At 37.3% G+C, this 16,612-nt stretch overlaps 2 protein-coding genes across 2 annotated transcripts; both read right to left on the bottom strand.

The window, feature by feature from the left end:
- LOC110751179 (uncharacterized) lies at nucleotides 1-1,392 on the bottom strand. Its single transcript, XM_021951617.2, has 2 exons — nucleotides 949-1,392; nucleotides 1-657 (listed from the first exon to the last, which is right to left on the bottom strand). Exons 1-2 carry the CDS (start codon nucleotides 1,075-1,077, stop codon nucleotides 298-300), a joined length of 489 nt encoding a protein of 162 aa, XP_021807309.1. The 5' UTR covers nucleotides 1,078-1,392; the 3' UTR covers nucleotides 1-297.
- Nucleotides 1,393-6,774: 5,382 nt separating this feature from the next.
- On the bottom strand, nucleotides 6,775-9,450 carry LOC110751168 (SKA complex subunit 1 homolog). The gene is made up of 7 exons (XM_021951605.2): nucleotides 9,295-9,450; nucleotides 9,077-9,201; nucleotides 8,757-8,869; nucleotides 8,570-8,648; nucleotides 8,137-8,204; nucleotides 7,166-7,271; nucleotides 6,775-7,081 (listed from the first exon to the last, which is right to left on the bottom strand). The coding sequence occupies exons 1-7, from the start codon at nucleotides 9,389-9,391 to the stop codon at nucleotides 6,971-6,973; spliced, it is 699 nt and encodes a 232-aa protein (XP_021807297.2). The 5' UTR covers nucleotides 9,392-9,450; the 3' UTR covers nucleotides 6,775-6,970.
- Nucleotides 9,451-16,612: the final 7,162 nt, after the last annotated feature.

Raw genomic sequence — 16,612 nt, 5'->3', positions numbered from 1 at the left:
AGCCTGATAACACATAGAATTTCCACTTTCGTTATACAGTCATATCATATATATGTAAATAAGCATTTTAACTACCCTAGCTAGCTATGAGGACTGTGAGGCCCTACAAGCGTTCTTCACTACCGTAACTTCCCACATGCATACATATATTGATGGAACATTGCATTGAGAGAGAGAGACAGGAGAATATATTAGTATTAATTATTAATGCAGAGTCTAGGGAAAGAAACAAGAACAAGAAAAAAGGTGGGTCATCAGCTGGTGATCATGTAGTTATATATGATGAGAATATATATATCAGTTGTGAGAAGGAGGGTGTGTCTTTGGGGGTGAGTAGTCCAGATTGAACCCTGGTTGCTTCTGAACTCCACGTTTCTTGTGGGGAACACGCCATGAAACCGAATCGAAAGACGACTTATTATCATCATCATCTGCAGTTGTTGGATGATGTTCAACAGCACCTGAGGCCGACCTTTTTGTTTTTCTTGATACATCACTGGTTTTTGTTTGCTTGGGCTCCTTAGTGTTGATACTGTTATCACTTTGAGTCTCTGCTGTGCTTTGTTCTTTTGCCACTTCAGGTGCTTCCTTTGATGAGAAAGACTTCACCTTTGCCACAACTGGAATGTTATCATCAGAACCCTTTCCTTTAGTACTCTGCACAAAACCAAAAAGCTAGCTATAGTTAAGTGGATTGGTTTAATTTAATCTAAATTTCAGATTTCAACAAGTGATTGATTAGTATCATATACCAATCTACAGTATTTGGTACATTGTCGATATTACAAAATGTTAACGAAATATAAAATATAGTATCGAGAATGTATCAAATACTATAAATTGGTACCCAGTATCAGACTCTATTTCCCGATCATCTATTTATGTTGTGCCCAACTCAAATTGAAAGAATTGAAGAAATCATATTAAACAACATGGTGCACATGTTACCTTGTTGATGAGGTGAAGTTTGTTTTCAGGCTTCTTATCAACCGCACCGAGACGCCGGGCATTACATGCATGCAAAGAAAGGCAAAGAAGGAAAAGAAGAAGGCAATGAGCACTAGTACTTGTTGACATATTAAGAGATAAGGATGCAAACAAATGGAATATTAGGGATACAGAGAGGAAAGCTTGCTTGGGGAGGGGGTGTTTGCAGTAGAGCTAGTGGTCAGAGAGGAGGTATATGTAGAGAGAGGGAGAGAATGAGAGCAATAGATGCAGGTAATCAGAAGATTTAAGTGGTTTGGTAGGTCTAGCAGAAGAACATGAAGGTGTGTGGGTAAGGAGTAGTAGAAAAGGAAAATGAAGATATGGGTGGTCTCTTACTTTGTCCTTTCAATTTTCTCTCAAATTTCAATTGTTGGGTCCCAAGGCACAAGACACACCCACCAGAGAAAGAGATGCAACTCTCAACCCTCTTCAAAATATATGGGGGGGCCTGCTCACTCTCTTTTTTGTTTGTATTATGAGAGAGAGAGAGAGGGTTGAGAGAGAGAGAGAGAAGCAAAAAGAGAGTCAAAGAGATCTAATTTTACTTTCAATTGTAGAAGGGTTCAAATATATATAATAGAAAAATGGGGGGCTGCATGCACAAGAGGTGAAACAAAAAACAAAATCAAGAAAGCTGGTGTCTACTGTCTGCCTAATTGTTCAAACCGAGGCACACTCTAATATCACTTGTCTTTGAGATATAGCGTAGATTAATCACACCCATTTGCATGTTGTGCGTCCTTGTTCCTAGCCCCTGCCTGCCTTTTTACCTCTTGGAGCTTGGACAACTTAACTAATGATTTTTTTTTAATCACGAGTTAACTATGATTATAATGATATGACAAATTAATCATCAAATCATGGTCACATTCAAAAGGCAGCTAGGGGAATGACCTTTGCTTTACAAGCAACGGAGCAATGGAGGGTGAATTAATTTTCTATTCCAAGCAAATGAAGTTTAGGAATCGATGGGGCTAGCCTAGGCTATAACCTATATATATGAACTCGATCCATGCTTTTAAGGAAGATGTTTCACTTCATGGTGATTGATTAGTTGGTAAGCATCCACGCTAAATGCCTTTTAATTAGTCTCTCCTATCATTTAAAATATTGTTTAGATTGCAAAAGGGGTTGTGCGTACGTGCAACAGAAAATTTAAAAATTCTTCATTAAGCTGCTTAGAAAACAATGTATGCAGCCTTGTAGTTGATCACAGTAATGCATATTAATTAAGCGTATGTGGTAATTAAAACTTCCTCAAATTCGGCTTCTTGTCATATTACAGTAGTGTGTTGATCAACATATTGTAATTTTTTTTGTTTTTGAAAAAAAATTTAGGGGGCTGGAGATTAGCTACTCTCACCACCAATGCCAAGACAGACCCACAACCTCAAACCAGAAGGACTTACGTGTGGCATCCAATTGCCAGTTGCCATTGATATGAATTTATGTAAAAAGTTTAGAAGCATATGCTAAAAACATAAATGCTTAATTTGTACCACTTCGTTTTAGTATCAACACTTGTGGATGCAGAGATATGGGTAAAAACATATCTATAATAAGTATATAGATCATGTTCTTCGTATCTCTCAACTCTAACCCTAAATTTATCTATCATGAGTATTCATGCCCCTTCGACACTTGGATGTATAGACATGATCACATGAACAAGAACTTAGTTATCATGGGTGTATACACCCATTCTCAGCGTGTCTCTCTCCAAATCCCAACTCTAAACTTATCTTTCATGAGTGTATATAATGCAGTACAATCCCTGTTCTTAATATCTACCCTCAAACGATTGTATAGAGAAGAGTGGGTATGGCATTGTGGCATAATGGCATTGACATAATTCTTGAGATGGGATAGAAATTGAAATAGCGTAACATGGCCCACATGTAGGGCCTACATAAATTTGTACGGTGTGGGGACAGCAGACAAGGGCAGCGTGGACCATCCCTCTCTTGTTTCCCTAGCAAGGACCACGACAAAATGTCCTAACCGTCATTACCGGCCAAGCTTGACACGTGGTGTTCAGCCATGTGAAAATAGTCATTTACCAGGTGCTGTCGCTGCGGTCCCCACCCGTACCTGGGCCCCATTCTCCACGAGGTATTTTCGTTGAATTGAAGCATGTAATCAGGCTTTGAGTTACGGCACAAATTGTGCGATTATAACTTCTTAAATATAATTTTTGCTTCTTCTAGCCTTTTAAATACTTGTACTGTATATCTAGAAATTCATTCATTGATCTATGACTTTTATACTGTACTATAATCGTACATAAGGCTGCTAAGGTAGGTCATCAATATCCACGTGGATTCGATTATTTTTTACCATTGACATTTAAAGATCAATCATACACATATGTGCAATTTCAAAAGGTTAGTCATATAAGATTTATAGCTAGGATAAGCATTAACCGTTGTTTACCAATTCTTCCATCAATGCTAAAATCCCTCTCTTCAATATCAATACTAAATTTTTGCAAAAGTTTTATGCAATTCATATACTCCAAGTATTATTGCAGAAGTTTAATCATATCCCAGAATCTTATGAACATCTTTCCAACCAAATTTTGACTAATGTCAGTAATTAACTATATTTACCAAGACAAAGGTGCATTGCCATTGAATTTCAACCCTAAACTTAAACTAAGAGGGAGGGAGAGGAAGAGAGACATTGCTGTAGATAGATACCTGTAGGTAGGTGGGAGGACATTGTCTACAAATATGTAGATTGCCTTTTCTGCACTCAGTTTAGATGCATAGACAAATTGTTTCACAGTCAAATAAACTGAACTAGGTGCCTCAGTGCCTGTCATACAGTCAAATAATCAAGTCATTAATATATAAAGTTATATATATAAAAGCAGTTTAGCCTTGATATAGCACAGTAGGTAGCAATTTATTTCTTCACAAATATAGATCATGACAAGAAAATGAGCCCAATTAAGTTGAAAAGCTCCCTCTCCGGACAGAGATTTTGGGTGTCACACAGTTTACAGAAAATGGGAAAACCTCAAATATTTGCACAACTGTATATAATTAAGGCTCATTTTCACAAATGGTCTAAGAGGTTTACGAAATTATCACCTTTGGCCTTTTGTGTTTTTTTTGTGACATGGTTGGTCCTTAAGATTACTACGCGTACATCAAACTGGTCTATGTCATGAGATTCCATAAAAAATTCTGTTAAATTGCTTACGTGACACATATGTAGAGCACACTTGTCCAATAATAGCACCCCGCATGGATTTGGATTAAAAAAAATATTTAAAATGTTTTTTATGAAACCAATATGATTCTAAAGATAACTTAAACCAATTCACAAAACTCATTACAATTAGACGTAACATGAAACTGGTGTTTACTTTTTCCTGTCAAATTGTCAATGTTCTCTGCCTTCTCCACAATGACCTTCAAAGCACAAAAGAAATAATTAATCAAGGATTGAATGCATTTGAACCAGTATGATGTTAGATAAAGGTTGCATTTCTTTTTTATGCATTTGAAGCAACGATTGATGTACCACAAGTTTACCAGTATGATGCATTTTGAATTTTTGAACCAATATTACCATTGTTTTCATGCATGGACTGAATGTACGATTTAGAAACAGAACAAGTAGCACCAACTTAATAATCTTTGCAAAAATTATCTGGCACTCTTGAACGAAATGAACCAAATATATTCGGGGTTTCTGAAGCCTGCTCATAGAAAACCAGGGCAGGGTTACCTAGTTAGGTTCTTTTACAGAAGAGAAAAATATTTGTTCTCTCACTCTCCACCCTTTTCATTTGGGCCATAGTGTAGGCAGCTCATTGCGCAGTGAAGTGTATTACGTAGGAATAAACCATTCATATGATTCTTTGATAGAAAGAAATCACAAAAAATGCTATTTTGCTGCCATTTTGAAACGATTTAAAGATCATCGAAAGAATGTCTAAATTATTCAAGGTAAAGATGAAGGCTGCTTTGGTGTTTGGGCAAGCTTTCTTTTTATTGCTCGTTGACGGCCCCTTCTTTTCTTTTTGTTATGACAAAGCAAAGCAATTTCTTGCCGCCTTCTTTCCCATTCAGGCCCAACTAAATACATGGGAGCCATGCCCTTTTGAACAGAGTTTAAGGAGTTAAAATTACCAAATTGACAAAGAGATTTTGCTTTTGACGATAATGGGCTTTTCTGAAACGGCTAGAAAAGAAGCCGGTATGCTAGTCTGGTTCTCATGCCACATCCGCAATAGAGAAAAGCCCAGAACGTCCGTTTGGTAAACCCCTTTAGTTTTCACTTCTTTTGCTGGGCATTGACCCAATAGGTCAAACCCACTTGTCATTCATTTGGGCCACTTGCATAGTCCAATTCAAACTAATCTACTTCCAAAAATACGTCTTATAAAAAGCTATAGTTTTTATGTGTAGCTATGCTGACTTGTGTGGAGGATGTGAATCCCCTCCTTTGTGACCATATTGGTGGGGTCTCTGATCCCTTTGTGGCAACGGTGGTTCAGTTTTGTATTTTGTTTTGATTTTGTATGGGGAAGATTTGTTATACTAGACTGTACTAGTTTTTAGTTTAATCTTCCCTATGCTTGTGGTACTTTGTTTCTGCATTTGGCATTTTCGGCCTTGTATTCTCTGTTTGTTTCTTTCCATTTTTGGGGTTTTAATGAACTTTGATTGAAGAAAAAAAATTTAAAAAGGAGCTTTAGTTTTTCAATATGGAATTAATTTCAACTCAAACGTACGTAGCTTGCATAGCGAACATGTTTCACGTGCTTGGAAATTGTTTTTATGAACTTTAAGCGATGTGGAATTTTAAGAATTTATTTCAAACTTTATTATTTGAGTTAGAAATAGTGAGAAGTTTTTGAGAAAAAAAAACTATTCTGGTCAAACATTAATTTTTGAAGTCACATAATAAAAGTAAAGGTGACTACCAGCCCGTAAAAAATTTCAAGGAATTTTTATGTGTTTGGAAGCATTTTGGTGAATTTTTAAAGTTGAAAATTGTCAAATTAATAAGTCGTGATGTGAAAAGATGTGGTTCTCATGCCACATCTGCAGTAGAGAAAAGCCCAGAACGTTCGTTTGGTAAACCCCTTTAGTTTTCACTTCTTTTGCTAGGCATTGACCCAATAGGTCAAACCCACTTGTCATTCGTTTGGGACACTTGCATAGTCCAATTCAAACTAATCTACTTCCAAAAATACGTCTTATAAAGAGCTCTAGTTTTTATGTGCAGTTATGCTGACTTGTGTGGAGGATGTGAATCCCCACCTTTGTGACCATATTGGTGGGGTCTCCGGTCCCTTTGTGGCAACGACTGCTCGATTTTGTATTTTGTTTTGATTTTGTATGGGGAAGATTTGTTATACTAGACTGTATTGGTTTTTAGTTTAATCTTCCTTATGCTTGTGGTACTTTGTTTCTGCATTTGGCATTTTCGGCCTTGTATTCTCTATTTGTTTCCTTCCCATTTTTGGGGTTTCAATGTTGTCAGGCTTCAAGGACGGTCCTTTCATGTCAGTTTCGAGAAAGATATGTTTTCCCTTTAATGCTTCTGTCATTGCAATATCTCTCAGTTCCTGCATATTTTAGGGTGAGTATTGAATACTAAGGCATAAATAAGCAATTACATGCCATGCTCAGGCAGGAACATGACTAGTTAAGCAGCAGTGACAGCCCACATGCCCATTGACTGAAATGGTAATACATTACTTTATGTCCATATTCCAAAACCCTACTAGACGCATCATTTGTAACCAAAAAAAACACAATGGTGTTGGAACGGAACAGAGGAAGGGATATTGCTATTTCTCTCTAATTCTTTTTTACATGTATTTCAAAGAGTGCACAGTAAGCAACACAATATGAGGTGGCCTGCCTTCAATCCTGAGAAAAGTGAAGTAAGCATGCCCTTTTAACCTGGGATCAATTCCCACCTCCAAGGATAGAGAGGCTTATATGATGAGAGAGAACTATCTAAAACTTTGTAACCCATGGGCCCAATTGGCCACCAATGGAACCCCAGAAAATTGAAAGCCTATAACTTCACTTACCAGGGCCTTTTCCCAACTATCGCCTGCCACCTGTATGATAATTGGTCACCAGAGTCAGACCTGTGCAATAGCATTAATGTACAAACCAAAAACTGAAAGAGATAGAGCATAAACCCTCTTCTTTGGGGCAGATATAAGCTGAGAATTTGCTTCAGCATATGTTGCCATGTCATTAATAGCTGCATTAATCTTTTCTACAGTAAGCCTTCCTCTCATGTACCTGCAGTTAAAAATACTTTAGAGCAAGCAAGTGACACGAATAATAAGGACTAGATACTTCAGACCTCATTTTCCATCACCTACCCACCATGGAAAGAAAACTGGGGACAAATTAGAAGGAGACAATATAGGATCACCCAAGATATATCACAGTTCTATTGAGTTACTAGCTATCATATTCTCTTATATGCTAAGGCAACACAAAGAAAGTTATGTTTCATAGCTGGAAAGGATTAGAGATTTCAAATTGTCGTAGTATGTGTATCATAGCTGGAAAGAGTTGAGAGATTTTGAAGTGGTGGAACATTCTTCAATGAAAACGAAGGACAGTATTATGAGATATCTGTATGAATGGAAAGAGAACACCTTTTAAATCCCTTTTAGCATTGCCATATTTCTTGCTCTTCATCATTTTTATTCCTGTAGCTTTTTTTTGGGTTTTTTTGCTCCATTTTCTGCATACTCGCATACTAGGGGGAAGCTTTTTGTTCCCAACAAATGAAATGTCTGTAGTTTGTGGATGTAAAGTACTTTAAGATCAGGTCGAGAGACAAGACATCTTAACTCATTTTTACTCTGGAATTAGAAGAAGACGTGACAGCCAACTTTACTTGTTAACCATTTGAGACAAGGCTCAGGTCCAATACTATTACTTGTTTGTACATGTAGGAGTTCAACCTCATAGATTTACAAAATGTCACATTTATACAACTTGATTTTGAGATGTCCCATTTGGACAGCCTATGCCCAACTCAGATGTAAACGCAACTATCTTGTAAGTAAGCTTTTGTTTTCAAAAGCATACAGTGAAGATGGGACGCGCTCTTAACAAATAAAGTAAGAGAAATTAAGAAAAGTTCACTCACCCTGACAGGGAATCCAGCTCTTCAGCAGTTATGAACCACAGTGGTGGAGTGGAACGACCCTTTTTCTCCTGAAATTAACAAAAAAAGAAAGCACAGATGACCCTTCTACTGTATCTGCAACATAAAACAAAAGATGGTTACAGAACAAACTAGCTAAAGAACTGAACAACAGTCTCCCATTATCATTTTCTGCGCATCATTTCTCAAGTGCACAAAAGAAAAAAAAAATCTAATATTAATATGACAGTACCCAACCCTATACACCAATAGTGTGAAGAAAAGGGTCACCCTTTAAGAAATACTAAGCAATTGTTCACCCAAATAAGTGCACAAACAAGAACAAGGACAGGATTCTTCAAAGTATATTCAATGACCCTGCAATGGACAAGTGTATGCGTCTTTGTGTGTAGAGACTAGAGAGAGCATTTATTACCTTAGGTAGTGCTGCAGGCACCTCCTCTAGCTTCAACGACCCGAAACCGGTGTTTTGTTGAGAGCCTTCTGGGAATAAACTGAAACAAACAACACAACACAAATCCTCTAGCTATCAAATGCAAATAAACTTCAAACCCAAACCAAAGTTACTTAATCCATATGGATGCCTGAGAAATTTGTTTTACCATCTATTAGTATCCAAACCCAACATAGACATTCTTTCAGGAATATGTGAGGGCACAAAAATTGACAGGTTCTGCAATTTCTTTTGCTGCTTCACCGCCGCATCGATGAGTTTCTGCCATCACATTATAACATCTAATTGTAATTCACTGAGAATTCTACAAGCAAATATGTACCAAACGCACCCAGATGATCAAATTTCATTCTTTTACTTTCCTAGTTGCAAGATTAAGAATTTTACTTCAATTTTTAATTTCCCCCTTTGAAAATTCAAATTTCGAATGCTTAAAACTTGAGAGAGAGATGGAGAGAAGGGGGATACTTTGGCTTTGGCGATGGCTAGGGTTTCGTCGCGTAGGCGGTCCTTGATGGCCTGAACCTGAAGCTCCATGGCCTTCACTGCGGCGTCAACGGCCGACGAATCGGTGACGCTGCTCGCCGGATACACTGCCACGTGGACATTTCAGAGCTCACATGGACGCCTGGGATTAGAGAAATTGAATCAAGCAGAGTAGCAAGTTGGTTCGGGTCGGGTCTTACTGTTTCGCGCAATAACGAGATCTTGAAGCTCCGCGATCCGACGGTTGAACCCTGAGATCACCGAATCCAACGACGCCCCTGCTTTCTTCACCTCCATCTCTCTCTCTTGCTCCAGAAATTTTCAATCTCTTGTTTGGTTTATGCGTTGTGGGTTAACTTGGAAAGGTTGTTTTGGCGGGAAATTGTGAACGAAGAAGAAGTCCCACATACACACACCTAAGGCCTCCAAGGCCCAGCTCCTCAGCCCAACCCAAATTCAACGCAAAAATAAATGGGCTTTTTAACTCCATAGATTCGTTTATATAGATTTTTTATCCATTTATGATCACCAAAATCCGCTGTAGCAATACTCACAAATGGATAATTGTTAATCCGGGTTCGAATCCCGGCAGCGGAATTTCTTTTTATCTATTTCTGCATACTTGCATACCGGCCAAGCTTGACACGTGGCGCTCAGCCATGTGAAATAGTCATTTACCAGGTGCTGTCCTGAGGTCCCCACGCGTCCCTTGGGCCCCATTCTCCCCATTGTATATTGAACCTAATTGAAGCATGTAAGCAGGCTTTGAGTTACGGCACAAATTGTGCGATTATAACTTCTTAAATATAATTTTTGCTTCTTCTAGCCTTTTAAATACTTGTACTGTATATCTAGAAATTCATTCATTGATCTATGACTTTTATACTGTACTTTAATTGTACATAAGGCTGCTAAGGTAGGTCGTCAATATCCACGTGGATCCAATTATTTTTTACCATTAATATTTGTGAGTCCCGAAATCACACATGTATGCATTAACATTTAAAGATCAATCATACAAATATGAGCAATTTCAAAACATTGGTCATATAAGATTTATAGCTAGGACAAGCATTAACCGTTTACCAATTCTTCCATCAATGCTAAAATCCCTCTCTTCAATATCAATACTAAGTTTTTGCAAAAGTTTTATGCAATTCATATACTCCAGGTATTTTAGCAGAAGTTTAATTATATCCCAGAATCTTATGAACATCTTTCCAACCAAATTTTGACTAGTGTCAGTAATTAACTATATTTACCAAGACAAAGGTGCACTGCCATTGAATTTCAACCCTAAACTTAAACTAAGAGGGAGGGAGAGGGAGAGAGAAGTTGTTGTAGATAGATACCTGTAGGTAGGTGGGAGGACATTGTCTACAAATTTGTAGATTGCCTTTTCTGCACTCAGTTTAGATGCATAGACAAATTGTTTCACAGTCAAATATATAGAGTTATATATATAAAAGCTGTTTAGCTTTGATATAGCACAATATGTAGCAATTTGTTTCTTCATATATATAGATCATGACAAGAAAATGAGCCCAATTAAGTTGAAAAGCTCCCTCCCCGAACAGAGATTACACAGTTTACAGGAAATGGGAAAACCTCAAATATTTGCAAAACTGTGTATAATTAAGGCTCATGTTCACAAATGGTCTCAGAGGTTTAGGAAATTATCACCTTTGTTCCTTTGTGTTTTTTTGTGACATGGTTGGTCCTTAATATTACTACGCATACTGTGAACGTAGAAAGACTGAGAGAGAGATCTTCCACAGAGAGAGAGCTTGAGAAAGAAGTAAATGAATTCTTCTATCATTCACGCACACACTGTGCACAAATAACCGTTGGGAACAGAATATTCCCTCATTACATCATACAAATCTAGCCATCCATTCATCTACTCTAAGATTACATCTTAGCTGTCCAATTGGAATGTAATCCAATTGCTCACATTTAAATATGTAAATTTAAACTAAATACAAGTTAATTTCAGCTAAAGCACTTATATTTCAACACTCCCTTCTAAGTGTTTAGATGAGATTACTCCAAGCTTTCTTCTCAAGTATTCAAAACGGTCCTTGTCCAATGCCTTGGTAAAAATATCTGCAGTTTGCTCTTCAATCTTGCAGTATAATAAATCGATCTCTCCATTTTGCAAAGCATCTCTTTAAATGAAATCTCATGTTTATATACCTTGTCTTATGACGATGCACATGATTCTTGGTTATGGCTATAGCTGAGGTACATAGAATTGGAGTAGCACCAACCTGCTCTTCACCAAAATCTGAGAGAACAAATCTCAGCCAGATTGCTTGTGCAGTGGCTTCTGCTGCACTAACATATTCAGCCTCTGCAGTGGATAGTGCAACACTACTTTGCTTAACTGATGCCCAAGAAAATACACCTGATCCAAGACTAAATGCATATCCAGATGTGCTTTTCATGTCATCCTCACTCCCTGACTAATCACTATCACAGTAGCCAATGAGCATTGCTTCTTTCCCTTTCTCATATGTTATACCATAATCAAGTGTGCCTTGAATGTACCTAAGTACTCTCTTGGCAGTTCCCATATGTTTTCTGGTAGGACCATGCATAAATCTAGCCAAAAGGCTTGCTGCAAACATGATGTCTGGCCTTGTTGCAGTCAAATATAGCAGACTTCCAACTATCTGCCTATATACACTTTTATCAGCTTGTTCACTCCCATCCATCTTATATAGTTTTTCATTCACTGCAAGAGGAGTAACAACTGGTTTACAATCTTTGAAACCAAACTTATCCAGCAATGTCTTTGCATACTTCTTCTGATGCAAGAAGATGTAAGACTCAGTTTGTATCACACCTAAACCCAAGAAATGATGCAATAACCCAAGGTCAGTCATTTCATATTGTTTCATCATCTCAGTTTTGAACTCCATCATCAATTCCCCTGAACTTCTAGTGTAAATAATATCATCCACATTTAGAGAAACAATGAGTATTCCACTTTCTGCAGTCTTTACATATAATGTTGCTTCACTAGGACTTCTTTGAAAACCACTCTTTGTGAAATAAGAGTTGATTTCTTCATACCAAGCCCTTGGAGCTTGCCTAAGGCCATATAATGCCTTCTTGAGTCTGTAAACTCCATCTTCTTTGTTCTTAATCATAAATCCAAGAGGTTGGTCAACATATACCTCTTCATGTAATACTCCATTCAAGAATGCTGACTTCACATCTAATTGAAACAACTTCCACCCTTTCTGTGCAGCCAAAGCAATCAATGTTCTAATTGTATCAAGCCTAGCAACATGTGCAAAAGTCTCATTAAAGTCTATTCCAAGCTTTTGAAAGTAACCCTTTGCAATGAGTGATCGGTTCATAATTGTATATTATTTCTTACCCTTCTAACTTATGATTTGGTTATGTTTTTGAGTTAAACTTGTGCTTTTAATCCTTTTTATGTTTATCTTTCAGTTAATTGAGCTTTAGGTAACAATGATGGCTTTGGAGAACATAATTCATGCAATTCAAGCATGTTAAGGCCTAATTTGGATGAATTGATGAAGAGCTTAAAGACAAATTCATTATGGCTACAGCCCCCTGCCAGTCCAGTTCCGTAGGTCATATTGAAAGCTTTGTTTCAGCAACCTACATAGCTCGGATGAGGCCACATTCTTCATGAAAGTTGCTCCAATTGGTGTGTACTATAACATATCCAAAATTCAGCCCCATTGGATAAATCTGGAGTCCGTTACCTAGCAAACACAGAACCATGCTCAGGATGGATCTTATCAGCGCGGAAAATGAGTTAGCAATTTGTTTCGGCCTTAACTTCTTCCTCCGACCTTGGATTGGCCCAAATAACATATGGCTGGAAAGAAGACATTCTGAACTTCAATTTAGAATGCTTAAAGTCCTAATTTGATTAAGAGAAGCCCAAGTTGTAAGCCCTTGAAGTTGCTGGTCATGCTGACCTCAGCATGTGCTGGTTGGATGCTTGGTCATGGTGAGCTAGGTATGAGCTATCATTTCTGGTTGGAAGCTTGGTCATGGTGACATGAAGATGAGCTAGGGCTGCTGGTGGGATTTAGTGGTGAAGTGCATCAACCAATTCAAGATTTTCTAATACAAGTGCATCACCCATTTCAGATTTTCTAATACAAGTGCATCAACCATTTCAGATTTTATAATTCAAGTGTTGTATGCATTAGTCTTATTGAATTCTGATTTTCACTTCCCCTAGGCCTATAAATAGGGAAGTTCTCTAAGCTTGTAATAACACCCCAAGGGGGGGGAGCTCTCAAACACTTCTCTAGAGCTCCCTTCCCTTCTCTCCCTCAAATTCTCTTAGTTTCCCTTTGTAGTTCTCAATTGTTGTAATAAGATCATTCTATTAAATTTTCTTTGTACTAAATATCAAACACTTTTCCTTTCTCTTCTTCTAATTCTCTAAAGCTTTCAAACACATGTTCTTCCAAAATCCTCAAAGTTCTCAAACATCTCTCTACTTCCCTTCTCTTCCAAAAGTCTCCATGTCTCAAACACTTCACAAACACATTTCTCTTCCTTCCCTAAGTTCTCAAATTCTCCAAGTTCACAAACCTCCTCAAAGTTCTCAAACACTTCCTTTCTTCCTCAAAGTTCTCTTAGTTTCCTTAATGTTTTCTTAGTTGTAATTTATTTTTCTTTGTTATGTAAATTCTTTTCTTAAGTTTTCAAGTTGAATTAGTTTCCAAGTTTCAATTATGGTTTTTGTTCTTATTCATTATGCTTATAAGTTAATATGCTAGTTTGAATGATTGATCACCATTTAGGCTTGCATGTTAGCTATCTTGGTTTGAATTAAGAGTATACACCATGCTTTAATTCGAATTGAACTATGAATAGGAAGAGTATGTATGGACATTCGACAACAGGGATTAGATACATACTTGGTTGTTTAAAATGTTCTTCTATGCTTAATGGGTTCCTAATGCTTAATTTTAGGTTAGACAACAAATGATCAAATTAGGGAATTAGGAACACAAGGTTATGACCACACACCATGGCTTAATCATACTTTAGCTAGAATCAATCCATTAATCTAAATTGAACTTGGGAACTTATTTGCTTGAGTTACTTATTTCTTTCTTCCTTGTTTTATGTTCTTTGTTTTTGTTTCTATTTTGTGTAGGGAAACTAAATTGGATCATTCAATCACCAATCCCTGTGGAATCGACCTCGCACTTACATATGCTATACTACCAACGGTTCGTGCACTTGCGAGTATCACAAGTTGAGGATGCAGCTTAATCCATTTTGGTGGAGCTAAATCTACGCAACAAGTTTTTGGCGCCGTTGCCGGGGATCGGTAACATTGTTTGATTCTATTTGGCTTTCCTACTTTATTTTTTTTTCTTAACTGGACAATTTCAAGTTTTAAAGTTAATGACGTTAATGGACAAGTTGTGTTTGTAGTCCAACAGAAAAGGACAATTGCCCAACAAGCAAGAGAACTGGGTTTAAGTCCCAGCTTACACAACTCATTGGTGCTTGTTGCTTTGAAGCATGGAATTGGACGTGTGTTGATTTTTCCTTTTCATTTTTAGTTTTTTTTTTTTTATATTTCGTAATCCTTTAATTCTGTTTCAAGTTTTTCGTGTTCGTTTTAGCAATTTATGATAGCTTAATAAAAATGGAGAGAGATGGCAACCTCAATCATAAGAATGGGGAGTGTGGAGCAGTGGGAGAAGTCGCGACCTCCAAATGCATCCATGCTCGACCTAATCGCTTCAAGGGGGAGTATTCCAATCTTTTCTCTTTAGTTGTTTTGTTATTATTTTAGTAATTTTAATTTTCTATTTCTTTTATTAAAAAAAAAAATTTAAAAAGATTTTTTATATTAGCTGACTCGTGGTAACTCCAGTGAGCGTCTCCGTCAATACAGTGTCTAGGAGTTCTTTAGGCGACACCTTCGGTGTCTAAGAGTTTGGGTTTTAAGTGGGACCTTTGTGACCCCTCCAACCTTCCCGGATCCCCTGGCTGTGTTTTCTGAGGCCCTTAACTGGTCATCCATGAGTTGCTTGTATATTTGTGTGTTTTTAAAATAAAATATTTATAAAAAAAAAAAAATTTTAAAAAATTGAAATTTGAGTTTTTATTTTTTTTATCCTTGTAAATTGCAATTTGGAACTTCTTTTTATTTATTTATTTATTTTTCTTTGTGTGGTCAGTTAGTTGTAAATAATAATAAATTTTTTTTAAAAATCAATTTGGAACTTCTTTGTTTTTTTTTTTTTTTGTTTTGTTAAGATAGTTTATGTATTTATTTACGTGGTGTGGTTAGTTAGTTTATTTCTGAGTGTTAAAAACATATTATTTTTATTTCACTCAAACACTGCATTACAAACAAAGAAAAAAAAAGTAAAAAATTTAAAATAAAATAAAATTAAAAAAAAAAACAACTTCTTCTTCTTCTTCTTCGTCTTCATCTTCATCTTCATGGCATGCCTCTATTATCTCTTACTTGCAGAATCTGCAGCAGCTCCACATGGTCCTCATTTTTTCTTTGCAGTGCTTCCACGTGCTGATTGGCACAGTAGAGCCGCTTCTGCAAGTCCGCCACCATAGCCTTCAAGGAAACTATTTCCTCGCTCATCGCGGCACACTCCCGTGTTCTCGCCAGTAAACGCATGCCCAAATTGGTAGCCGAGACCGCGTGGAGCACAGTTAAATTGTGGGACTCCTCCACTGCTGCCTTGTCAGACCTCTTTGCCACATACAGATGATCTGTCGATGTGAGCTTGCTGCCAATCATGCCTTCCAGCAGCGCTGCTCTGTTCGGCACTGCCTCAGAAAAGTTCGGTATTACCTCAGCAAAGTTTGAGGCCGTACCATGATGATATGTGGAGTTTGGAAAGACAGTGTTTGGAGGAGCCCTTGTCTGGGCATTCGGTGGTGCAAGTGAGAGCTCAAGGTTGAGATCATCAAGGTGAGTGCATGAGGATGCCATTTGTTTTGCTTCTGAATTTTTTGATGTTTTTCCTTGAGTTTGCAGGAAGAAATGCTGGGTATCATCCGCTTGCAGAGGTGTGGTTTAAATAGACATATGCTGATGAGAGAGAGCCAACACCATTTCGGATTTCCCGGGCATGCTCGACCTAATCGCTTCAAGGGGGAGCACCTTTACTTTACTTTTCTTTTTTTTTTCCTCCGTGTTTTCTGGTGTTTAATGTTTTTGCCCGTTACTTTCATTTTCTAGAGCTTTGTGTTTTTGCTTTTCCCTTTCGGCTATCATCTTTAGTTTATTTTAGTTAGGGAAATGTGTTTTCTTTTCCGTTTGTCGTCTTTGTTTTATTTTAGTTGGGAAGTGTGTTTTCTTTTTCTTTTTCTTTCTGCAACCTTACTCTTTTATTTCCGAAACAAAATAACGAAAATACAAAAACAACAAAATAAAATAAAAACAACAATAATGCAGTAGGAAATCATTTCTTCTCGGTGCTTGGTGTCTCGACCATTGGAGCTTTGAGTTTGGCCCTCTGGCTGTCCTCT

Source organism: Prunus avium, chromosome 2 (assembly GCF_965620075.1).
Source record: "Prunus avium chromosome 2, drPruAviu1.hap1.1, whole genome shotgun sequence".
Classification (NCBI taxonomy): Eukaryota; Viridiplantae; Streptophyta; class Magnoliopsida; order Rosales; family Rosaceae; genus Prunus; species Prunus avium.
Note: the sequence above shows the minus strand (reverse complement) of the source record. Positions and strands in the feature narration are given on the sequence as shown.

Excerpts from the sequence above, each read along its gene's own strand:
- LOC110751179 (XM_021951617.2), bottom strand. The coding sequence starts at position 1,077 with ATGTCAACAAGTACTAGTGCTCATTGCCTTCTTCTTTTCCTTCTTTGC. Across the intron at positions 658-948 it reads AACTTCACCTCATCAACAAG|AGTACTAAAGGAAAGGGTTC; the intron begins GTAACATGTGCA and ends GGTTTTGTGCAG.
- LOC110751168 (XM_021951605.2), bottom strand. The coding sequence starts at position 9,391 with ATGGAGGTGAAGAAAGCAGGGGCGTCGTTGGATTCGGTGATCTCAGGG. Across the intron at positions 9,202-9,294 it reads TCTCGTTATTGCGCGAAACA|TGTATCCGGCGAGCAGCGTC; the intron begins GTAAGACCCGAC and ends TCCACGTGGCAG. Across the intron at positions 8,205-8,569 it reads TGCCTGCAGCACTACCTAAG|GAGAAAAAGGGTCGTTCCAC; the intron begins GTAATAAATGCT and ends TGTTAATTTCAG.